Source organism: Nestor notabilis, unplaced genomic scaffold, assembly GCF_000696875.1.
Source record: "Nestor notabilis isolate BGI_N333 unplaced genomic scaffold, ASM69687v1 Scaffold10864, whole genome shotgun sequence".
Lineage (NCBI taxonomy): Eukaryota > Metazoa > Chordata > Aves > Psittaciformes > Psittacidae > Nestor > Nestor notabilis.
The window spans coordinates 1-22,217 of NW_009926873.1; the positions used below are offsets into that span (position 1 = coordinate 1).

A 22,217-nucleotide genomic window follows, 5' to 3' on the forward strand; every position below is an offset into this window, starting at 1 on the left:
GTCCCGCCGCCGCGCCATGTGACAGCCCGGCGGGGATAATAAGCGACAGCGATGAGCCGGGCTGGGCTTCTCCGGAGGGTCAGCCGCAGGGACATACCGCAGCAGCAGCAGTAGCAGAGAGAGAAGGGGCAGGAGAGAGAGGGAAGGAAGGTCACCACAGGTCAGCACCTACCTGACAGTTTCAGCTTCTGCTCTCAGCAACTCGTCAGTATTCACTGCCTGTCACCTTGGAAAAAGAAAAAAAAGAAAGAAAAAGACACTGCTGCTTACAACCCATCAGAAAGTAAACTAAACTTAAAACGTAGTAGGAAGCCACAGCAGCTGAAGCTGATCCCCAGGTAGCATGAATAGCATGAACCAGATAGAAACAAACATGCAGTACACCTACAACTATGAAGAAGATGAGTACATGACCCAAGAAGAAGAATGGGACAGGGACCTGCTCCTGGACCCAGCATGGGAGAAACAACAAAGGAAGGTCTGGAAGTAATGTGTGTCTGTGTATGTGCCTCTGTGGGGAACGATGTGTTTTCTTACTGCCATGCTGCATCTGGAGTTGCCAGGGCTGTGCAGTAAGGCCTTCTAGTTTTGTGAGACAATATATTTTACATTGTATAAAGTATGTGTATGATGTATATTAGCTATGCCGTATTTTTAGGATAAAGTATTCACTTTTTGGATTCTTAAACAAAACCTATGTAAGGTGAAACTAATTTGTGATAGTCAGGGGTTTCTTTTTATATTGCGCTGGAAGTATTCTGTCAGTACCTCTGTATTTATATATTGGTATTTCAGAAATTTTTAACTTTAATTCCTGGGTCTTCCTTTCAGAAGGCAAACTCTGAAATGATGTCTGTGCCTGATTGCTTTTCAAAAGCAGTAAATGGCAACTATCAACAGGGACATGAATGAGATGGTTCACAACGGGTGTGCTACAATTTTTGCAGTATTCCTAAGAACATACTGAGAAATAACTTTTGAAATCATGATCTTGCAAGTCAGCTTTCTTAGAATTTGCTCTTAATTCTGACTGAATAGTCCGACAAGGAAAATATTGCCTAGAAATATATCCAGGCTACATTTGGAAAACTGGATTATACAATTAGGTTCCCACATGCCAATTCACTGTCTGGGAAAAAAACAGGTCTGTAAACTTCTTGCAATATACCATTGTAGAAGAAATGCTTTTACCTTTTAGGTGTAAAAAACTTGCACAAGCAAGTACTGCCCATGCTCTTTTTCTGAACATAGGTAGAGATTATAATCCCATCCCTAGTTTTGCCAGTGGTTTGGTACTTTAATAAGATTTGCAGTATCTAATGTCAGAACACTGAGTTTTAACTGGTATATGGAAAAAGAGAAGTGAAATATAAAGGATTTGTTGCTTCCTAATGTGAAAGGTGATGCTGAAGTCACAGCTGACAGATCTGGGATTAAAAGGTTATCTGCTGGTTACAAGAATTAAAAAAATTAAGGGGGGGGGGACACTCAGAGAAATGGTGCTGTAGACAAGAAGGCTGAAAATACTTTTTGCTATGTATAAGCAGCTCCCTTAGTAGAAGTTGCCAGTTTATACTGATGACAGTCTGGTCCACTGTTACTGTCAGCCTCTATAAAAGCAATACTTCAAAAGTATAGCTATAAAAGTAAGAGCTGTTAGATTGTTGGGGCTAGTGGATTTGCTTTCTATTAAGATTGGTAGAGCCAATATTTTCTTCTCAGTTTTTACTTGTAGCCTTCCTTCTTCTTGACTTTTAGCTGGTTTTATTAATTTTCTTGCATTTACACGTGTTTGAATCCTGCTGTACAAGTATGGCGAGAGAAGTTCTGGGGTAGGCTGAAGTTCACATTTCTTGATCTAGCAGCTGCAGCAACTCCTAAGCAATTATTAAGCTGTACTTATCAACACATTTGTTTTAATTTAGATGGTGAGCTATTCTTTTATGTTTTATAATGAGAATGGAAATTATCTTGGTGCTTCAGTGCTTTAGTGATTGGAAACTGCTCAGCCGAAACAAGTCTTTGTTACATCTGATTCGGATTCGATTGTCCAGCATTTCAGAGAATGCTCTTTTCAAAATAAAGAAATAATGGACTGGTTACTAGACAGCACTCAGGTGCAGTTTTCCTACAATGCAGATAAATAATAAAAAATAAAGCTAATTTGGATTCTGTTTACAGTAAGTCTCTTGACTTTTAGAGAAGAGCAGGCAGCAGTTAATATAAGACCCAATAGCAAATGTTTTGTTTCCGTTCCTCGATACAGACAGTGCTTCTGCAGAAAGTCAGGTTTTCACATTCATAAATTAAACCAGACTCTGCTTTACGTCCACAGAGTAGAGAGACTGCAGCTTTGCTCCTTTATGTTGCTGGTTCCCAGGGCTTAGTTTTAATATTGAAGTGGTACCACTTTCAAATAAAATTCGTGAGAAGGAATCCTCATTCCTTATCCTGGAAAGGAGCTTCAATTTATTATTGCCTGAAATACAGGTACTCTTGTCATAAGGGGCCTGCTAAACTTTATAAAATTTCAAGGCTTCTATATTTTTTCCAAGTGGTGCTAAGAGAGTTGCAGCGAGTGTTTTCTTTATTTCCTTATTTATTAGGAGAAGATTGCAGATACATGGGCACAGATCTTTGCTCTAACTGGTAATATAATATTGAAAAGTGATCTCAGTGGAGCCCTGGCAGTTGGCAGCATATATTTTCTATTAGATACTCTTGGAACAAACCAAAAATAAATGCCATTGTTTCTATTGTGGGCTGCCCTCTCCAGACTTGCCATTTCAGTGATATGCCTGGTATGAGATCTGTCAACAGATGCTGGTAACACATGATGACGTCCATAGGATTACAATGGATGTGACGCCTAATTATAACCATGGTTCATAGAGTATTATGGTCTGCTGTAATCCAGGCTCCTTGGTGGTTGCAGATGTCAGATTAAATATGAAGTACACTATAGGAAAGGAAGCTGAGTTGTAGTTTAGCTCTGTCTCTCCGAATGTGAACAACAATTGAAATACTTTAGTTGGAGTTAAATTTATCCCGTATCAAATCAGGAAATCAAGAAAATACAATAATTCAACCATTTGCTGCACTAGACATTATTGGTAAAAACTTAAACAGGTTCATATGGTTGGAAATTTCAGGCAGCAACTTTAAAGAAAGACTAAATGTCAAAAAATGCCCACGTATTTTGGATGGGCATGCTGTCTTCAGTAGGAACTAATTAGAGAACTACAGCCTTGGCAACTTCTAAACATGTAGATGGGAAGCATCAGACTGGAAACATCTGAAATCTACTCCTTCACCCAGTACACTTCCACTGGCCATGTGCGCTTAAACAGCCACTGAAAGATCTATGGAAGTGGCCCCTTGTTCCTTCAGCAGTACATGGAAATACGAAAATATATAGGAAATCAAAAAGTCTGGCCAGAGGGGGTGGGATTCTCGTGTTCACTCTGCTGTGTAACCTTAGGCAAGGTCAGCTTACCTCAGACCTTGGTTTTCCCACTGTTAGAAAGAGAACAGCAGTGATAATTGTAACAACTGACAGAAGTGGCTGATTCTATGGTATGTCAGACTAGTGATTAGTTGTCTTTCAGTCCCTACCCTGATGGACTGGAATGAAAGTAAAAATCATGCTAGCTCATAGTGGAAGACTTAAGACCTGATTTATCTTCTCTCCATGATAGATTTATTTCTTAAACTTCAACAAAACTTCAACAGACTCCACAAACCTTTTAATTTTCACTAAGCCTGTATCTTAATATAACTAAAAGGAACATAGGGAAATGCAGTGTCTCTTAGCTTAGGAAACCAAGTACAACAATACTACTCAAAATGCAAACATATACTGTTTGCAACATGTTTGAACTGCCAACACTACTTGGTGTTAAATGGTGCTCGCTCTTATTTGTAACTTTTGCTGTAAATACTTTATTTGAGCTTTGACATGAAATGTGGTTTGTTAGTTTTTGAAGGAAGTCTTCAGTCTTCAGGATAAAGATCTGAAGGTTGTGATTTCTTCTTCAGGACAGTTGTATTGTAAAGCATTCAACTGGTTCCATGTTTTTCATGTGGGTCTTCTCCAGTCATTCAGACATGTCTGTGACACTTCTGCATTAGCACGTGTAAGAAAATAACTAGAAACATACTTCCTGCCTTACTGACACTATTATAGATGAATACTTATTCTAGCTTGCTTTCTGGCCCTGGTACCACTGCTTTGTTAATGTGGAATGGGTTTTAATGTAGGTCAGTGCAATTTCTGACCATTTTGATGGGGTTTTACACTGGTATAGAGCAAACGAGCAGACTCAGAATATTTATTCACCGTCATATTGCATTCTTTGTGAATGCAAATCTTCTTGATGACACTGAATGCTGTGGATGAGTGAGGACTTCGGGAAGATTTTTTGGGAAAGAAGCTGTGTCTTCCCAGTCTTCAGCAGTACATAGCAGATTACATGTTCAGTGTGACCTGTAAGGATTTATCTGCATTACCTCCTTTGGCTGGTAACACAACTCCTGTTGTCCTTGCAAATAAAAAAAAAGCATTTGGAAGCCACATGCATAGCAAATTATGTGGAAGAAGCTACCAGGACTATGAATTATGGATAACATCCTTCTTTTTCTACTGTTGCTGCAACTTCTAAACTCAGCAGATTTGAGAGGTTCATTGCAGTCTGAAAGAAAAGTTGACCTTGTGTTCAGTCTGACTTCAATGTCTATAAATAGAGCTACAGTCAGTGTCCCGGATTCACTCCGAAGCTTGTGTGGTCTTCTATGGATGGAATTGAAACTGATTTCTTATCAGAAACCTTTTCCTGGAAGAAGTCTACTGGTGAATGAGAAGACAGATGAAGTAGTGGAAAGCTTCATGCTTCAACCAGGGGAAAAAGGAGAGAAATAACCAAGCCTGAACGAGTAAGAAAGAAATGCAGGGCAGAAAAATATTGGCAAGAGAGACTAGATTCCACCTGCAAAATTCAGTACTGTATAACCACTCCTTATGGGTTTACAGGCTCTGAATTTAAATCATTGTCATGGAGAAAGTGCAGGTGTAACAGTAAAACAGAATCAGGGGTAGTAAATAGAGAGTATGAGGTGGTTCCAGCCAGATACCCCCTCTTCCCATCCCAGTACCCATATAGTACTGAAACATGGAAGAGTCATGAGGAGGCTCAGGGGGTGCAGTGAAAGCTGAATAGACTGGGATTTAAAATCCCTATTTTCACAATTTGTGTGGAAGTCTAGTGTTGTGGAGTATGTGAATGGTGGAAACCCCTTATAAGCTTGGGAGTTGGACTAAACGATCTTTAGAAGTCCGTTACAACCCAAACCATTGTGAGATTCTGTGAGAATATAGCAATATCTACAGTGTATTCAGGGCATTCCAGCCTAGGTCTTGCCCTTTTACAGAGATTATCTGGAAATAGTCAAAGTTGGGGGTTTGGATGTGGTTTTGAGGGGAGGCAGTGTTTGGGTTAAGCTCCCATAGCAGACAGAGAAACCATCCACCTCAAGGGCTTTAATGGGGTGAGACTTTTTTACCCACGTGGAATATCAGGGGAATTATTGAGAAGGCACAGAGATTCCCCTCAGCAGTGAATGTAGGAGGTGTGAGGGAGGCAAAAGGTACACTCCTTTCTAAGGGAGTACTGGCCTTCTCATTACTTAACTCAGTACTGACCTGTTAACATTTGGATATTTCTTATCAAGATGGTGGTCCTGGGTTGAGTATATTTAGGACTAATTTCAGGAGGGGATTAAATGCATTAGGACGAAAATCCACCAGAGTCAAAAGCAGAATGATAGTCAGTGGGAAAATCATATGCTGTACTAAGTCCTACATTGCAGTTCTTTGTCTCCTTTCCCCTTTATGCACAGAATTAGGATGACATAGGTGCCTTGGGAATTATATAGGATGAAATGCAGGGTTTTCTATTACTGCTAAAATTAGAAAAGCAACAATTTCATCTTTTTAGACTTACTTTTTTTCTAGTATTAGCTAGAACTGTGACTGTCTTCTATAGAAGAACGATGTCTTGCCAAATGATACATGCCACTATAGATGCCGGTGTGCCCTTCGGTAACATGAAGTTTCAGCACTCTAAGGTCAAATACTTCTCTTCCAGGTGCATCAAGAATTTTCAAACAGTGGATGCCAGAACTTTAGCATTAAGAACACACATGTGAAACATAATGTTCTTTCCTTTTGAATCCTGGGTGCTCTTTAAGTGACCTTCTCAGTGGTAGATTGCCCCATATAGGGTCTGTCTCAGAACTTGGTAGACAATGGTCGGACTTTATGTTTTTTTCTGCCACAGCATGTCTTGATTTTTCAGCAAATACTACAACTGTCCTAAACATTAGGCACTGATACAGTAGAAGGGCATGGAGTTGCAATTTCTCTTGTCCTATGGAGAGTTACCATGAGGGTAGAGAGACTCTGTATAGAAATATGGGATGTGTTTATGGCTTGTTCTGTACAATTGGCCTCTTAGAGATTAGTGCTTTTTAAAATAGTAACATGTTAAGTTCCTCTTGCTGATGTTACTTGCATGGAATGGTGCTTGAGATGAGCATGCTGAAAAGATAGTGGAACAATCATATTTTGTCAGTGTGCTTCATATTCTGTCTTGGAAGCTGTCAATAAGGTGTGCAGCTAAAGAGGGTCCTAAATATTGTGGTGCTGGTGTATGAAGGAAAATTAAAGAAAGCTGTTATGAAATTCACTTAACTAGAAATGTTTATGGAGGTAGTTTTTCTTTTGAATGGGAAAGTTCTCCTTATACTAAGTGTGAGAAATCAATATGTTGCTCAATATTACGTTTTTTATTTAAACTCAGATGGTCCTCTGAACGCTGACCCATTCCAGGCTCTGTGTGCTTTTGTTAGTGTCATCAAATGGATAATTCCTCCAGTCCCAAGTCAGCTGTTAATTGCTACTCACCCCCAAATACCTGCCAGCAACAGAACTGGATAGTTAGTTATGAAAAGAAAAAAGAACCATTTTATAATGGGAAGCAAAGGCTACATCCTGCTTGTACTCACAGATACATACCACAGCTTCCCCTGAAATTCATATAATAAAATGTCTGCAGATATGCTGATCCAGTTAGTAAGACAATAAGGACTGGAAGAAAGTATGGGTCTAAGTGGGTTTCCTTAAGCTGCAATCAAGGTGCTTAAGAGCTAGAGAAAAGCTGTATGTTAAGCAGTGGACTTTGCTATAATCTGGAGTAGAAGGTCTGCATCTTGCTGTGAATCTGTGTTTGAGTCACCAGAGAGCTGAAGAGGGAAGCATGGGAGGTGTTTGTTTGGAAGAGCACTGAGAGTCTTCAGCTCCGAGACTGCAGTAAACAGGGAATCTGTGCTCATACAGTTTGTAGCCGTGTGCAAGCAAAGCAGAGCTGCAGTATATTCTGTAAACTAGTGAATCATGGTAAGAAAATACCGTGATTACATCATCAATTTCCAAATTACATCATCAATTTCCAAATTAAACTAAGACAGCTCTGCAAGCTGAATTTCTTTTTTCCGGTGGGGTAACACAGTTCAAAATCTTCCACCAAACCCCTTTCATCCTCTTACAAGCAAGACAGAAGTGGTTTCATCATTACAATGGAAAAATCGGATACCAAATGCCTAACATAAATTTAACCACTGTTGCATAAATTCTGATCCATTTAATGATGTTTCGTTTGGATTGTAACTTCTGTATTGCACTGTACAGTTCTACTGAATTAATTTCAGTGTGACTGGGCATTAGGATTTTCTTCAGTTGTGAATGATGGAGGTTGAAGCTAGATGATCTTTAAGTCCCTTCCAACCCATACCATTCTATAGTTCTATGATATTGGTAGTATTTTAGAAGTTGTACTGCAGAGCCTGCTTACAGAAGAATGCATTGGATTTGTATCTGAACTGCAGAGGGATGTGATGCACGAAGCAGCATGTCAGTGAAATAGAATTAGGTGAAAATTTGCGCTGCTTAGTTTTGTCCCCAGTAAAAAGACATCCCTCCCACATGTTATTTTATATCCTTGCAAGCAAACAAATACAAAAATGCTTACACAGTTGGCAAAGTTGAGTTGTTTTAGATAGCTTTACTGCCAAGCATAGTTTCTTCAGAACTCTAATTGTCAGGATAAACAATGTGTAACTGATGTGGTATTCCTCTACTGTGAGCAGTGAAGTTGCTGGCCCGGAATGTGTCTTTTATAGTTATGCATCCTTTAGTCTCAGCTGATACCAGGAGGAGAATGCATTCACATCAAGCACCCCATTTCATCCTAAACTGAATTTCATTCGTAGTAGTTTGGGGTGATTTTCAGTTTATCAGTGTCTGAAGAACATCGTTTAATGAAATGCTGTGAAAAGAGTACGTGACTTTTTTTCTTATAATATCACTGGATTTGTTGGTTTTAAATATGATTCATGTCGAGAGACTTGATGTGTAAAGCTGATCATAACTATACAGGTGCTATACAATGCTCCTTTTCTACCTGATTACTAGAATTTGGTAGAAATTGGGCAGATATTTAAAGATGTAAGTTACCTCTTTCCACATCATTTAACTAGCAAACACAATGGTGTGATCACCCTCTATGACTGTTTCTGTACATATTCTGTAGTTGCTCTTTCTGCTGGCAGTATCAGTAACTCTTCAATACAGATCAAGATGGCATGGTCCTAGTAATCTTCAAATTACTGGTATGAAATGATTACAGGCCAGGTGTTACTGCTCTGCAGAAACAGAGCATCTGCAGAGATAGGCGCAGAAGACTTTGAAATGCAATGTTCATCTTTTAGGATGGTAGCTGTGGAAATACACTTCATTCTTTAGAAAGCCTGTCCAGAGGGAAGCAGAAGCCAGCAGTTTTCTGGCTAATGTTTAGTTAGTTTGTATATTTGTACCTTAACTTGTGCGTGCTAACAGGTGAGAAAATTAGTCCTGAACTTACGTCCTAAGTGCAAGAATGGGCTCTGATGCTCCTATGTCTGGTCCTGGATTTCCCTGCTTTTGAGTTATAAGGACATATCCTTTTCTCTGTGTCTTCATCTCAAAAATAGTGGTTGTAATACCTATGTGCTGGCTTTACAGATGACAGTGCTAAGTGTTTACTGTACTTGGTATGGGTAAGGTTTTCCATTTACTTCAAATGCTTCTTCTCAACTGTTGTTAACTGTCAGAATCCTTCCACTTGAAATCTGATGCTTGTTCTTACTTCTCTTCAAAAGCCAGTAAGCAAATCAGTCCAGCCATCCATTATTTTGATAAATGGCAGAACCTAATTTAGAGCAGATGGCTTCTACTCTGAAGATCCCCTAGAAAAACCTTGCTCACCCCCACTGCGATAGCAGGAGTCTGTGGAAAGTGACTCCCCTAGTCTAAAATTAGCATCTGTGATTATTCCTTAAGTATCTAAGGAAACACTCGTATTTTTTATAGGTGTTGAACACCCAGGCATTTCCACTGACGTCAGGAGGAACTTCTGTCTATTTTGCACCTCTGAGAATCAGCCTGCTATTTTGGCACTCACAGAAAGGCCTCACATCTAGCATTAAGCGGTAGTTTTATTTAACTCCATTTTATGTTCAGTCTTGGCACCAGTGCAGCTTTTCACTGCTGCACGACTTGAGACATTGCAATCTTTAATATGAAGAAAATTGGTACCCAGCTGAACTAAATACAAATAAAAAAAGATATATAAATGATTGTGCAGCTCTGGGGTGTTATTTCAGCTAGAGGAGTCTCTTCAGGCTATGGAAAACCTCTATAGCCCAAGTTTATCTCCAGCTGTACTCTGGAGTGTTAGTTCCACCATGCATTTTCTTTGGTGGAGCAACTGACCACTTTTGACTCTACTCCTGTCCATAGACTTCTGGTCCCCTTCATTCATTTCAGTACAATGATCTTCTACTATATACAAGATCATTGAAGAAATTTGAAGCAACCCTCACTGTTCTTACCACTTTATAAGGTAGTTTGCAGTGCAGCCTCACAAGTTGTGTGTGAACATATTATGTATAATGCACTTACCATCTATCTGACATTGGTACCAAAAGACAAACAAAACACCATACATGTGGCTGAAGTTGCTTTCTTTTTGCCTATGGCCTTTATTTCCATGACCAGGCACAGTCCCAGCATGGCTTCTGTTAAGGACAGATATGCTATGAACAAAGAACTGGGTGTTTAATTGACAGAGCAGTTTGCTTATCACACTGTGCTGTCTAAAACACGGGTGTTTATGCTTTCAGCAGTTACAGCCATCCTTGTTTGTTTACCCATCTGTTCTTAGCTAAGTGCTTGAGAACAGGTTACTTAGTTAAATTTCATATTCCTATGTAATCAAGCCATCCGAAGATCCTGAGTAATGATTGGCTTTTTATTTTGGTTTGTGTTTTGTTTGGGTTTTTTTTAGAAAAGTTCAGTAATTTAGGAACTTGAACCTCACTAGAAATTATTTAGGAACTCCAGAATTTTTCTGAAAGTCTGCTGGTTTACAGGATATTTAAAATAGTTTAGAAAATATTACTCTGTAGCTAATGCCTCATAAAAAAAAAATAGAGTTAAAAAAAAAATCAACCCAATATGTTTACGTAGTATCTTGAACAGCAGAAGTTACAAAATTCTTTTAAAAAAGATTTTTAAAATGAGCATGAAATAAAAATTGGTATTTTTTTTAATCATTAGTTACAGTAGTAAAGAAATTACAGACAGATTGTATGCTTTGTATACTGAGAAATATTGCAATGAGTGACCGGGCATATATGTCATAGAAGAATTTTCTGTTGCATAATTGGGAATTAACACATGAGGTTTTCCTTTCTGTAGAAGAATCTCAGCTGAAACCTTAGTTTAGATTACAAGTGAAACTACATTGAGTGATCTTCAAATGTACTAAATAAAAGAGAGCAAAAATGGCAATTTCTATGCAAATATTATGAGTTCTGATTATTGACATTCCTTTCCCATCATTTATTAATGTCAGGGACTTGAAGATGTGTGTTGGTGTGTGTGGAATTGAAAATCTGTTTTAGTTTTTTCAGTTAGAAGACAGGCTTTTCTGATTATGAAAGTGTTTTAAAGAATGTTGATAAATAGGACCATACTTTTAACTCGCTCTGACTATATTGACCAATTTACAATAGATTTGCTTACTTACCTGGCAATGTAGTATATAATTACTGGATAAAGACAGCATGGTGAAGAAAATCAACAGAGAAAGCAAGGGAAAGACTTTTGGAAATCCAGTCAACTAAATCCTGGATTAACCTACATTAATAAATCCCTCTATTTCCAGAGAGCATACCTTTAGTTCCTTCCATACTATAATGTGTGAATGTTTCTTTCATCTCATTCTAAATAGTACTTGGTTATTTAAATATGTATCTGCTGAAACAAAAATGGTAGCCAGCACTGTCTGGGTACAGGAGCACTGTAGACCACAGCTGGTGGAAGAAGGTCCTGAGACTGGAAAGAATAGAAGATATGATCTCTTTATAAGAAAGCTCATTTGGCACTGATAGGGTAGTGGTAATGCATCTTCTTTGTTTAATATACTTGAGAGAAAGCCTCAGGCAGTATAAAGGGCACAGACTCCACCTTTACAGCATACTTGCAGATTTGTCCTTTTCAGATCCAACACAGTATTCAAGACCATTTTTGGCTTACCTATAGTTGATTTGAACTCTCCATGGGGAAGAGGCAAATATAACGGAGATTGGGTTTGTTCCATAATAGCAAAGACATGGCCAGTTGGAAAAGAATATAGAGGGGGAGAAAAAAAACAGAGAAAAATAACTCGTCGCAAATCTTTTATCATTGTTGAAACAGTTTCCTCCAAACCTGCTGGCATTTTCAGTCTGAATCCTTTTCTGAAGATGCCTTCTAGTTTGTTGATACTCTTTTGAAGTAGAAATGCTGAGCATGGAAGGTGGTGCTCCAGAATTAGCTCCTTTTTAGCCATGTAGCAAGGAGTGAATTTCTTTTGACTCTATAATAGTTTGACTTTTTGTGTGTATTTTGGTTCCATGACATACCAAGTACCTTTCTCTATCCCATGTTTGTTAGTTTTTCAGTAGTTAGAGCCAAAAAATGTGCCTTAAATATAGTTCTGTGTCTAACTACTCGTTACAGTGAGACCCCCCCAAATATCACTGCTCAGAAGCAAGCTGGAAAGCACCAGAATGCAAATAGCTCACTGTTCCATTGATGGAGTATGCCTTCAAAAGTATCAGGAGTTGTTTTGATTTTGTTCACAAACTTGTACAGAGCAAGAGAGAGAGGATGCATGAAAGATACGTATGGGAGCATGCATCAGTACTTTCTAGCAGAATCTACATTTGCTCTGCAAGCTCCCTGCTTAGGTCCCTAGTTTCCTACCTGACTGGCTGGGGAGAGGTAACTCTTGGGCAGCACTTTATGGGATACAAATATTTCTATATAAATGCATGGGTGATAGAGGCCATTAAAGGTTTTATAAAAATGTGTGCAATGTTTCTTTGCTGCACTCAACTTTGTGCATTGGCAAATCTATACAACTGGGTATGAACTGATTTATTTGTAGATATGCACTGTAAAGTTTTGTGGTGTAAAGTCATCAGGAGTGCTGTGTAAGGTGTTAGTTGCTATAGCCATACTACTTCATGTTGCAAAGTTAGAATTACTTGTTTTTCTAGTGTAAATTCAAGGTCTGAAAAGTGCAGTGTATTGGAACAGAGACTATTTTGTTAGTATGCTCTAAAGTTAGGTTACCCTATTAGAGGAAAATACTGTTGTGCCATGCAAATAGTTGGGAGTCCTCAGAGGTTCTGGATGCTGTGCACTCCCAGCCATGCTGTGTGGGAGCACTGTGGTACAGTCCTTGTGGGCAATGCTGCTCTATTTCTGTAGATTTCAGTAGGAGACAGTTTGAAGAGCAAAATTTGGCAGTTGAATGTAAAAAACCCCCAAATCTACCATGATCTGTTAATTGTTGAATTATTAAATGCTAGAAATATGGCCTATTGAAAGAGATCAGCATGTCCATAAACTTTTCCTTCAAGGGAATACAAAATCAACATCAGAAAACAAAAGAAAACAAAATCCTTGACCAAAAATAGATTATGCAAAACTTCATGCTTGAATTGTTCCAGTATTTCCCTTTTTTGTTTGGTTTTGGTTTTAAAGCTTTAATCCCATTCAAGAACTGTATTCTGAATATGTTTGATTCACAGATACTTTTTCCACCAATATTTATTTTTTGAGGCTTGTGAGAGTAAAGTTTTTTCACTTGCTACAGCATTTTAAATTTGCAAAATATACATCAGACTGTAAAATGCCACACAATCAATTTGAGAGATGAACAGCGCCCTCCTAATTCTGTAGTTAGAACTCTTGAGTCCATGGGGCATATTTACATTTCACCTCTACTGTGGGGTAAAGATTTTGGACAGAAGTGGTTTTACTCCTTGAAAGAAGTTGTACAAAAAGCCGTGGAAGAGCAAGAACTCAAACGTAGAGTCTTTACTCGTTGTCTGTCTTTTCACTCTCATTAGAGAAAGCAATCTAATATGAGGGCTCTTAGAAATTTGTTTGTGATTTGAGAACTTCATGTTTACTTCGTAGATTATACCATTTATTTATCATTTTGTAGTGCTAATCTTGTACCTTGAGCATTTTAATGCATTGAATAATGGTATGTAATCCAAAAGGTATTAATCCGGATATAAATTCTGTTATGACAAGGTATTAACATACCTGGTTTTTTACGTAAAAGGCAAAGAAGGTAAAGTTATCAGAAAGGTAGTGTATAACTGTAAATGATGCCATGCATATTGTTACTGAAGATGAAGAGGTAAGATTATTGCAAGCAGCAGTGGATTGCTCCCTGTTACTCCATCTAGCTAGAATGAATTACCAAGGGCTGCTGTAATACAGCCTGACATTCCCATTTGGACAAAGGGTTCTTGAAGAGTATTGCCTGGAAGCTCTTTGTGACCATATTTCCTCAAGGATTCATGCATATGATGTGAATGAACAAACTTTACAGCGAAAATACTCATTCATGTCCAAGAGAAGGCTGACTTGTAAACCCCATGAATTTGTCACTGCTTTGCAAAGCAGTGACAATATTAATTAAAGGTCTCAGTACTGCAAAGCCTACCGAGCAGAATATTCTAATAGTTCCTACCCCCAATTCACGATGAAAGATAATCTTGTACTGAAGATGGACTTGTAATTTATTGGTTGAGAATGCATGGCTGGGGGAACCTTTCACTTTTAGGTCAGTGTTTTGAACTCGGGCCAGGTGAATAAGTGACAAGGTTGCTAACACACGCAGACTGTTTGGTAATGTCTATGAGGTGAGTTGTACTCTCGGTTTAGCTCTCCAGGGGACAGGTGTCCCCATCACTTAAACCACCAGAAATGGCAGCTTCACTGGAGGTGCCCAAAACTGACCTTATTAGTGAGAGGTAGGGACAGTGACTTTTCAGCCTAGAGGTGAAACAATTTCTGTACGTGAAAATGCTTTCTCAGATTGCATCTGTGGCATTAGTCACAGACATTGGTCTCCTGTAACAGTTCACTGAGCGACTTCTTTCTCCATACTTAAGTGGGTGGTACATTTCATAATACACTAAGAGTTTAAGGAGAGAAAGATAAGTAGCAAGCAACTAGATTTACAGGAGTAGGTAACTGGTTCATGCTAAACACCTAGCTTTGATTTTTAAATGTAGAATTTACTTTGGATGACTGAGAACAGACGTTGAAGATGTTGGTAATTGTTACGTGTTGTTTTCCATCTGTTCACAGTAGGTTCTGTTTCTGATTAAAGTTCTTTAATTACAAGATATTTATAGTTTTGTCAGCTTTCTTGCTACTATTTCTTTATTAAGCTTTTTTAAGGGTAGTATTTGAGCATCTCAAAAGTAATGGTGAATTTTCGCCCACAATAGTGCTGTGGAATATGGAGGGTTTATTATTCTCATTATCCTTGAATACAGAAGTGGGACACTTAAAAGTACTCAGCTGTGGCTGACATCTGCCGTTAAGCCATTAAGCTTATAGTCCCATATGAAGAATCATGGGTCATAAAATACTCAGCATTTAAGACAAAAACATTTTTAAAATTCCAGTCTTAAATTACTTAAAGGCTGTCACAAAGCTAGGGAGAAAACACAAGTGTCAGGAACGCTTCTCCAGGATCATAATACAGACCTTGGGAAATGTGTCTACCATAGAACAGATCATTGAATCCACTTTGGTTTTAATTTGGTTTGTTTAACTTTCCATGAACACTCTGCTGCCTATTGATTTTGATTCTTCCTTTTTCTTTTTTTTTATTATTCTCTGCCTTCACCCTTCTACTTTCTGTTTCTCCAACTGACAAATTTCCTCCAATTTTTTTTTTTTTTTCTTTTTGTGAAGGGGCATTAGGGGCTCGTATGAAAGTAGGAGATGAAAATGGGGATCACCACACAAAGAACATGCTGACAGAAACAAAATTTACAGCTATCTGTTGCATTCCAAGTGCTTGGATTCCTAAAAGAGAGAAGCTTTCTGCTGCTTCTGCTGCTGAATGACTTCTTATTCTGGGGCCTTTGGATCTGTGTATATATATATATAACTATATAACTAAGTTTTAGGGCTTCTCAGCCACAGAATCTGAAAGGAGTCTTCTTGCCTATTCTCCCTTTTCAAGACTGCAGTGTAGATGTCAATTAGGATGAGAATCTTCCATGAACATCATAGAAAGTATGACTGGGAAAGAATTTAGTCCTACTCTCAGGCAGAGGCAAATATGCTCATGCTGTTCCTGACACGTTTATCCAACTCATTCTTGATGATGTCCAAGAAAAAGGGCTCTCATTCACCCAGCCGATCTCTTCCAGTAGGTCACTGCTTCTAGAGTTAAAAATGAATCTGAATTTTCCTCATAGTTTTTTTAAGATTGTCACTGTCTATCTCAAGCTCTATCTTCAGTGAACACAGAAAACCAGTGTATTCTTTTATTTGTTGAGACTTCTTAAATGTTTGAGACAAATATTACTCTCTTTTCAAACTCCTCATGATTAAATCCATGCAATGGTTCTGTTATTCATAGATGAAGTTTTCTAGAATTTTATTCTTTTCGTGACTGTTTCGTGGCTTCTCTCCAACTGGTTCATGTTCTTCCTGAATTTCATGCCCAAAAGAGGGGACAATATTACAGCTAATCTCTTTGCAGCACTGAGATTGGAAAAAATACTTCAGATGTTGATACATCATTCTTCTACTCAGTCATTCCAATATTGTATTTGCCTTTTCAACAGTACAACAATTTTTTTATCAAGTTAGGTTGTGATCCACTGTTACTCCTAGATCCTCTTCTTCAGTGCTACTGCCCTGCCTGCAGTTCTCCATCCTGTGTTTTTGCACTTACTTATTACTGGAGGAGGGCGGTACTTAAGACTTGTTGCTCATCTGCATTCAGCTTTCTTCAGATAATTTCACTGATTTGTCAAGATTAGTTTGAATTGTAGCTCTATCATGAAACGTGCTCACAGAGTCATCATTTTGCTGTCATATTCAAATGTTATAAACAAACACTCTATTCTGTCATCTAAATGAGTAAGTAAAGTGTACTATAGGAAATGCTTCAGGGCAGATTCCTACAGAAGCGTACTTAATAAGCCCTTCTACTTAATAGTGAGCCATTACCTACCATTAGTAGGAATATACACGCTGACTTGCTAAACATTCCTTTCGCCCCCTCATATGGTTTTGTGTTTAGTTTTACTTTTAGATAAATAGCTCTCTTCTTCTGCAACCAGTTTAGCTATGTGACATAAATGAGATCTGCTTCTGTAGAGTCCTGGTGGAGGGACCTTTAAAATGCTCTAGCTTAACTAGTGGAACTAGGAAGAATGGCTAGATAGGCAAAGTCATGAGGAGAGGGCATGCATGTACCAAAATGCAGGTTTAGAAAGGTAGCACAACATATGTTTTTTCTTGCTTGTCATTGGAAGTTTAATTTTTCAAATATAAGATTGGATTCTGCAAACATTGAAGTTATATTGTAAAAATAAGAACAAGTAAAGATGTCTTGCAGTTTTTTGTAATGCAAGATAAAAACATACCCATGCTTTTACTAAAGATTGTAATTGCCTCTTTTATTTCTGTGTTATTTTCCTGAGCAGGGTTCTCTTATTTGGGTGGTTCTTGAAATTCCAAAAATGAAAAGTAGACTTAGACCAGAATTGTACCTCAGATCTGAACACTTTTTAGTTTCAAATAGGATTTTAAACATTGCATGTGCTCTTACTTCTAAAATATCAATGTTTCTGATTGAAAATACATTTTAAATAGGCAGAATTATTTTAAACTGATATAAACACAGAAGTGGACAACCCTGTGGTGCTACATGTATTTTGAGAAGTTGCACATGCAAAACTCTTCATGTACAGGTGTCATCAATAGTAATGAAAAAGGAAGGGGAATAGACCTGTTGTACCATTATACTGATGGTCCATGTAAGTCCCGACTTGTCTGAAACCTCAGTTTTCATACTTTGTCTGACATTTCTCTTTCATACATAAAATGAGCGTATGTGCTGAAAACTTCTCTATCTTTCCAGCTATCTTAGGTGATACAATAAAGATATTATGTGTCAACTCCTAATAAACCCTACAATGTTTTAACTGGTTTAATCCCTCCAAACACCTTGTGAAACCTCTTATCTTCCTTCTTTTCCTTCCTGTTCTTCCTTTAAGGAAAACTCACTGAGGTGAGGACAGTGACCCATACTGAATTTCCCATACATCTTGCTGCCGCCTGAGTTTTTTTCCATCTTAGACCAATGGGACGTTGTAACCTTTCTTGTCTCTTCTGACAAAAAGAACAACACTCGCTTTGTAACAAAAGGCTCAATAATCTTCTTGACATTTACTGGGGTTCAGCCTTGCCAAATTATTCTTGGAGGGATATTTACATGCTCTGTTTTTTTAGTTAATAGTCAGCAGTGTTAAACAGACGTGCAATCATTCAGTGCTGGGAGGGGGTTGCATGTTTTACAGGAAACCCTAGAATCTGATAGGATTAGGCCACCTGCTTTGTAAGGACTGAGGTCTCCCCATGCTTTTCCATGCAAGCAAATTGCAGGGTGCTACCAAGATGTGTAGTGTCCTGTGTGATGAATGCATCTCTTTGTCAATGTCTCCTGTGGATGATAAAATTAAGAAAGCATGACCAGCAGATCAAGGGAGGTGATTCTTCTGCTCTACTCCGCTCATGTGAGACCCCACCTGGAGAACTGCATTCAGTTCTGGGGCCCCCAGTATAAGAAGAATGTGGACCTGTTGGAGCAGGTCCAGAGGAGGTCCACAGAGATGATCAGAGGGCTGGAGCACTTCTCCTGGGGAAACAGGCTGAGAGAGTTGGGCTTGTTCAGCCTGAAGAAGAGAAGGTTCCTGGGAGACCTTAGAGCAGCTTCCAGTGCTTAAAGGGGCCTACAAGAAATCTGAAGAGGGGCTTTCTACAAGGGCATGTAGTGATGGGACAAGGGGGAGTGGCTGTAAACTGAAAGAGGGGAGATTTAGATTACATATTAGAAAAAGTTATTTACTGTGAGGGTGAGGAGGCACTGGAACAGGTTGCCCAGAGAAGTTGTAGATGAAACAACCCATCCCTGAAATCGTTCAAGGCCAGGTTGGATGGGGCTTCGAGCAACCTGGTCTAGTGGAAGTTGTCCCTTCCCATGGCATGGGGGTTGGAACTAGATGACCTTTAAGGTCCCTTCCAACCCAAACCATTCTATGGTTCTATGAACTGGAAGTTCCGTTAGTTACTAGAGCAGATCTGCAGACAGTGCAGAGTATGGTAGTGTGTCATCTCTGACACCATCTGTTCAGCTATATATATGGATGTGGTTAAGCAGGGAGGGCTTTCCCCATCTTTGGATTGAGGGGCTTGTGATAAAGCTTCTACTGATTTCTTTTTTAGCCAGTTCTGTGTTACCCTCTCTCTTCTTCCCAGGAATTTGGTTTCAACATAACTGCCTATGATTTGATGGTTTCCTTTTCAAGATGTTTTGGAACACAGTAAACATTTCCTCTACCTTAGCCTTCATATCATCCTTCACTATCCTTTCACTGTGCTTCATTTGAGTTTTTGCTGTGCTTTTGGTGTGCTCTGTTTCAAAATCCCATTTTGTCTACCAAGTGTTTTGGCGTGATTGAGTTGTACTAGTGAACTACACCCCTCCTTTTATAGTTCTTCCAGCTTTTTTAATAACATGTACCAATGCATTAAAGCAAGGGGAAATAAGAGCAAGGGGACAGTTAATAATAATTCAAACCAACAAGTAAAATGTAAAGGTATATTTATTTTTGATTCATAAAAATATGTTATTGCACCTAATATGCTAAAACTGCAGCCAGTCTAGATGTTCTAGGAACATCTAAAAGATACCATATATAGTCATTGGTTCAGATCAAGCTGGTTAATAAAGTGTGGGCAATTTTCTGCTCTGTGTCACCATCACACCCCTTCTTTTGGGAGCAGAATTAAATAGTTAAGAGAATGAGGGACAACACAGACCCTATCCTAAGCCCAGAGAAAAGCCCTGATCCTGCAGTATTTAGAGCACTGTGTGGTTACATGAGCTCGGAGATCATGTTGCAGGTTCACAACTTACATTTTAAAACATGGATAACTGACAGATGGGAAATTCTTCAAGGGGGAACCTCAGTCTGGCCTAGTGGGAATGTTCTGGCAGAGCTCTTTCTGTAACACCCTTGCCCTGTGCTCAGAGCCCAGTAATGTTCCATATAGCTACAGAGTGAATCACTGTATCCCATTTAGCCTAGTAGTAATGAAGACCCTCAGCTAGAGAGGAAAAATACTTTAGAAGAAGAGCTGTAAAGCAGAGTTTTAAGAAACAACTCTATCAGACTGAGCTAATTAGGGGTGACACATATGTATATAAACAAGTGTGTTCAGTGTTTACATTTGAAGTCAATTTTCTTCAAGTGTCTTCTGCCCTGGGTATTAGAATTTAAGGTCCGCTTAAAATGGCTTGTGCTTCTGCTTTACTTAGCAGACACAGGAAGTATTAAGTTTCCTATAAATGCAATATTTTTCATAACTCATAGGTAAAAATTGGATTTTGTCTGTATTTTCTTATGTAAATGTTACAGAAAGTCTAGAAACTCAAACCCAAATGACTCATGTGGGCTAGTAGCCTTTTTGGTAGGGGCAGACACATGCCTTTTAAAATCAGTATTTTAAAACTTGTAAATATTATAGCAAACAGAAACTGATTGGCACTCGAGAGAACTGAGTTATGAGATGTAAGTACTAAATAGGATACACGTCTGCAATCCTTTATTGGGCTGGATCCACTTCTCAGTTTCAATTCTGAGGGCAAGTAAATGGATCTTCCTGAAATGTACCCTGTACATGTCCCCATGCAGGGTATGCAGCTGTTTTGGTGATGCGTATTTTGGACTCGCTATAGGTGCCAAACTTACCCTGAATCTTCAGCAGGGGGAACAAGTTGTCTTGTGGCCAACCGATGGGTTACAGTTTTGGAGAGGATGGTTACCAGTGCCTTCTCAATTCTCTGTATCCCTATTATCATATGCACGTATGAAAATTAGTATTATAGCATCTTGTTTTCTGGCTTTGAAGCATTACCAAAAGTAAGTTATCATTACACTCACATAAAAATGATGTGTGGGTTTACTCAGGAGTGTAGGAGAATTAATCTCTTAGAGATATCACTTTTTCCATCAAAGCATGTCCTTTATTGTGTAAAATAATGTGTAAAAATATTTGCACAGAGTGGGTGTACCCTACTATTTTTTTGGCATTAGCTGCCGTTGATTGATAATTGATTAGGGATATCTTCTATTTCTGCCCGTTGGTTGCACTTCTACTTGTTAAGGGCATGTAAAATTAAGTGGCCTGAGTAAATTACCAGGTATGGTTTGTTTGGTTTTTATCCCTCAGGTACACACTTTGCTGTCACAGCTTTATGAATCCAAATTATGGAGAATATGCTATTGCCAGTCTTCATAATGAGGCTTAGTGGGCAGAGAACATAAGCTGTGCTCCCTTTTCTAGAGCTAGCTTTTCCAAAGTAGAGCTGTGACAGCAGTGGACAATAGTGCATTAAGAGAACATATACCTGTGGGACTGCAAATTCTTTGGCTTCCTGCCCCGCAGCCTTTCTTCTGTGTACTCTCATCTAAGAACACCAGCAAAGTTTCTTCTGTAGTAACAACTTTGGAAGGGAGAAAATTTTATTTATTTTTAAAATTAGTAGAGCTACCCATGGTAAATACATTATAAAAAGAAATGTCTAGTTTTCTAGGCACTTATTTGTATCCTTCCTGGTATTCAGCTTGGTGCCTTCTGTCCTGCCTTGTTTCTCTGGGCAATCTGATATTCTGAAATGTGCTGTACAGTTCAGCAGAAAAAGGAATTTGCATTGTCTAAGTCATTTAATAGCTTTTAAATCTCCGTGGATTACAAATTTGCAGGGTACTATATGCTGGCTGTATCTTGATCTCCATGACTTAAACGTGCTTTGAATTGTTTCTTAATAGCTATGAATAGAATTGTTAGTTAAAGCCAAAGCAGTGAGAACAAGTGGTGTCACAATAAGAATAGAAGGATGAGGGTGAAATAAAATGTGGATTGTGGAAACTGTTAGAATTTGCAAGTTAAGTTTTGCAGTCACTTTAATAGAGTCACTTATGGGTTGCATCACTGAAACACAGTAAACACTTCCTTAAGTAGCATTCCTGTAGCCATGTTTAGTCCCAGGAAAATAAGCCAGTTTGGAAGGCACCAAGCTACGAAGCACATGCTGAGAGTCTTCTGTAATGTACTGCAGCAACACTTCCCATGAGGCTCACGACAACTGTCATAAGGGCATAGCACCATTTCATGATCTGGTGCACTGGTAAAACAGAAAGCTCTGAGCAACTATGGTCTATATAAAAGATCTAAATCTCTTATTCAATATATAGAAGATAATCTAGGCTATCTAAATACAGATAGTCTAAGTAAAGAATCTACACACAGTAGTGCTTCAGCGGAACTTCTTATGAATGGAGGCTTTGTAGGTAATTCCAAATTTATCCTTCAAAATGCTACAATGTTGATGACAAACCCCAATGCTACTGGAAAGAATCTTAAATAACCTGGAGATAGAAAAAGGCAGCCCATA

General features: G+C 38.6%; 1 protein-coding gene across 1 annotated transcript in view; it reads left to right on the forward strand.

Moving 5' to 3' along the window:
* Positions 1–98: 98 nt before the first annotated feature.
* Positions 99–22,217, forward strand: part of LOC104399738 (alpha-actinin-2) — a gene marked incomplete at its 3' end in the record, with an annotated part of 47,772 nt that continues 25,653 nt past the window's right edge. The window contains exon 1 of the mRNA XM_010013788.1: positions 99–478. Coding sequence (XP_010012090.1) covers positions 344–478 — 135 coding nt within the window. The remainder of the gene's footprint in view (positions 479–22,217) is intronic.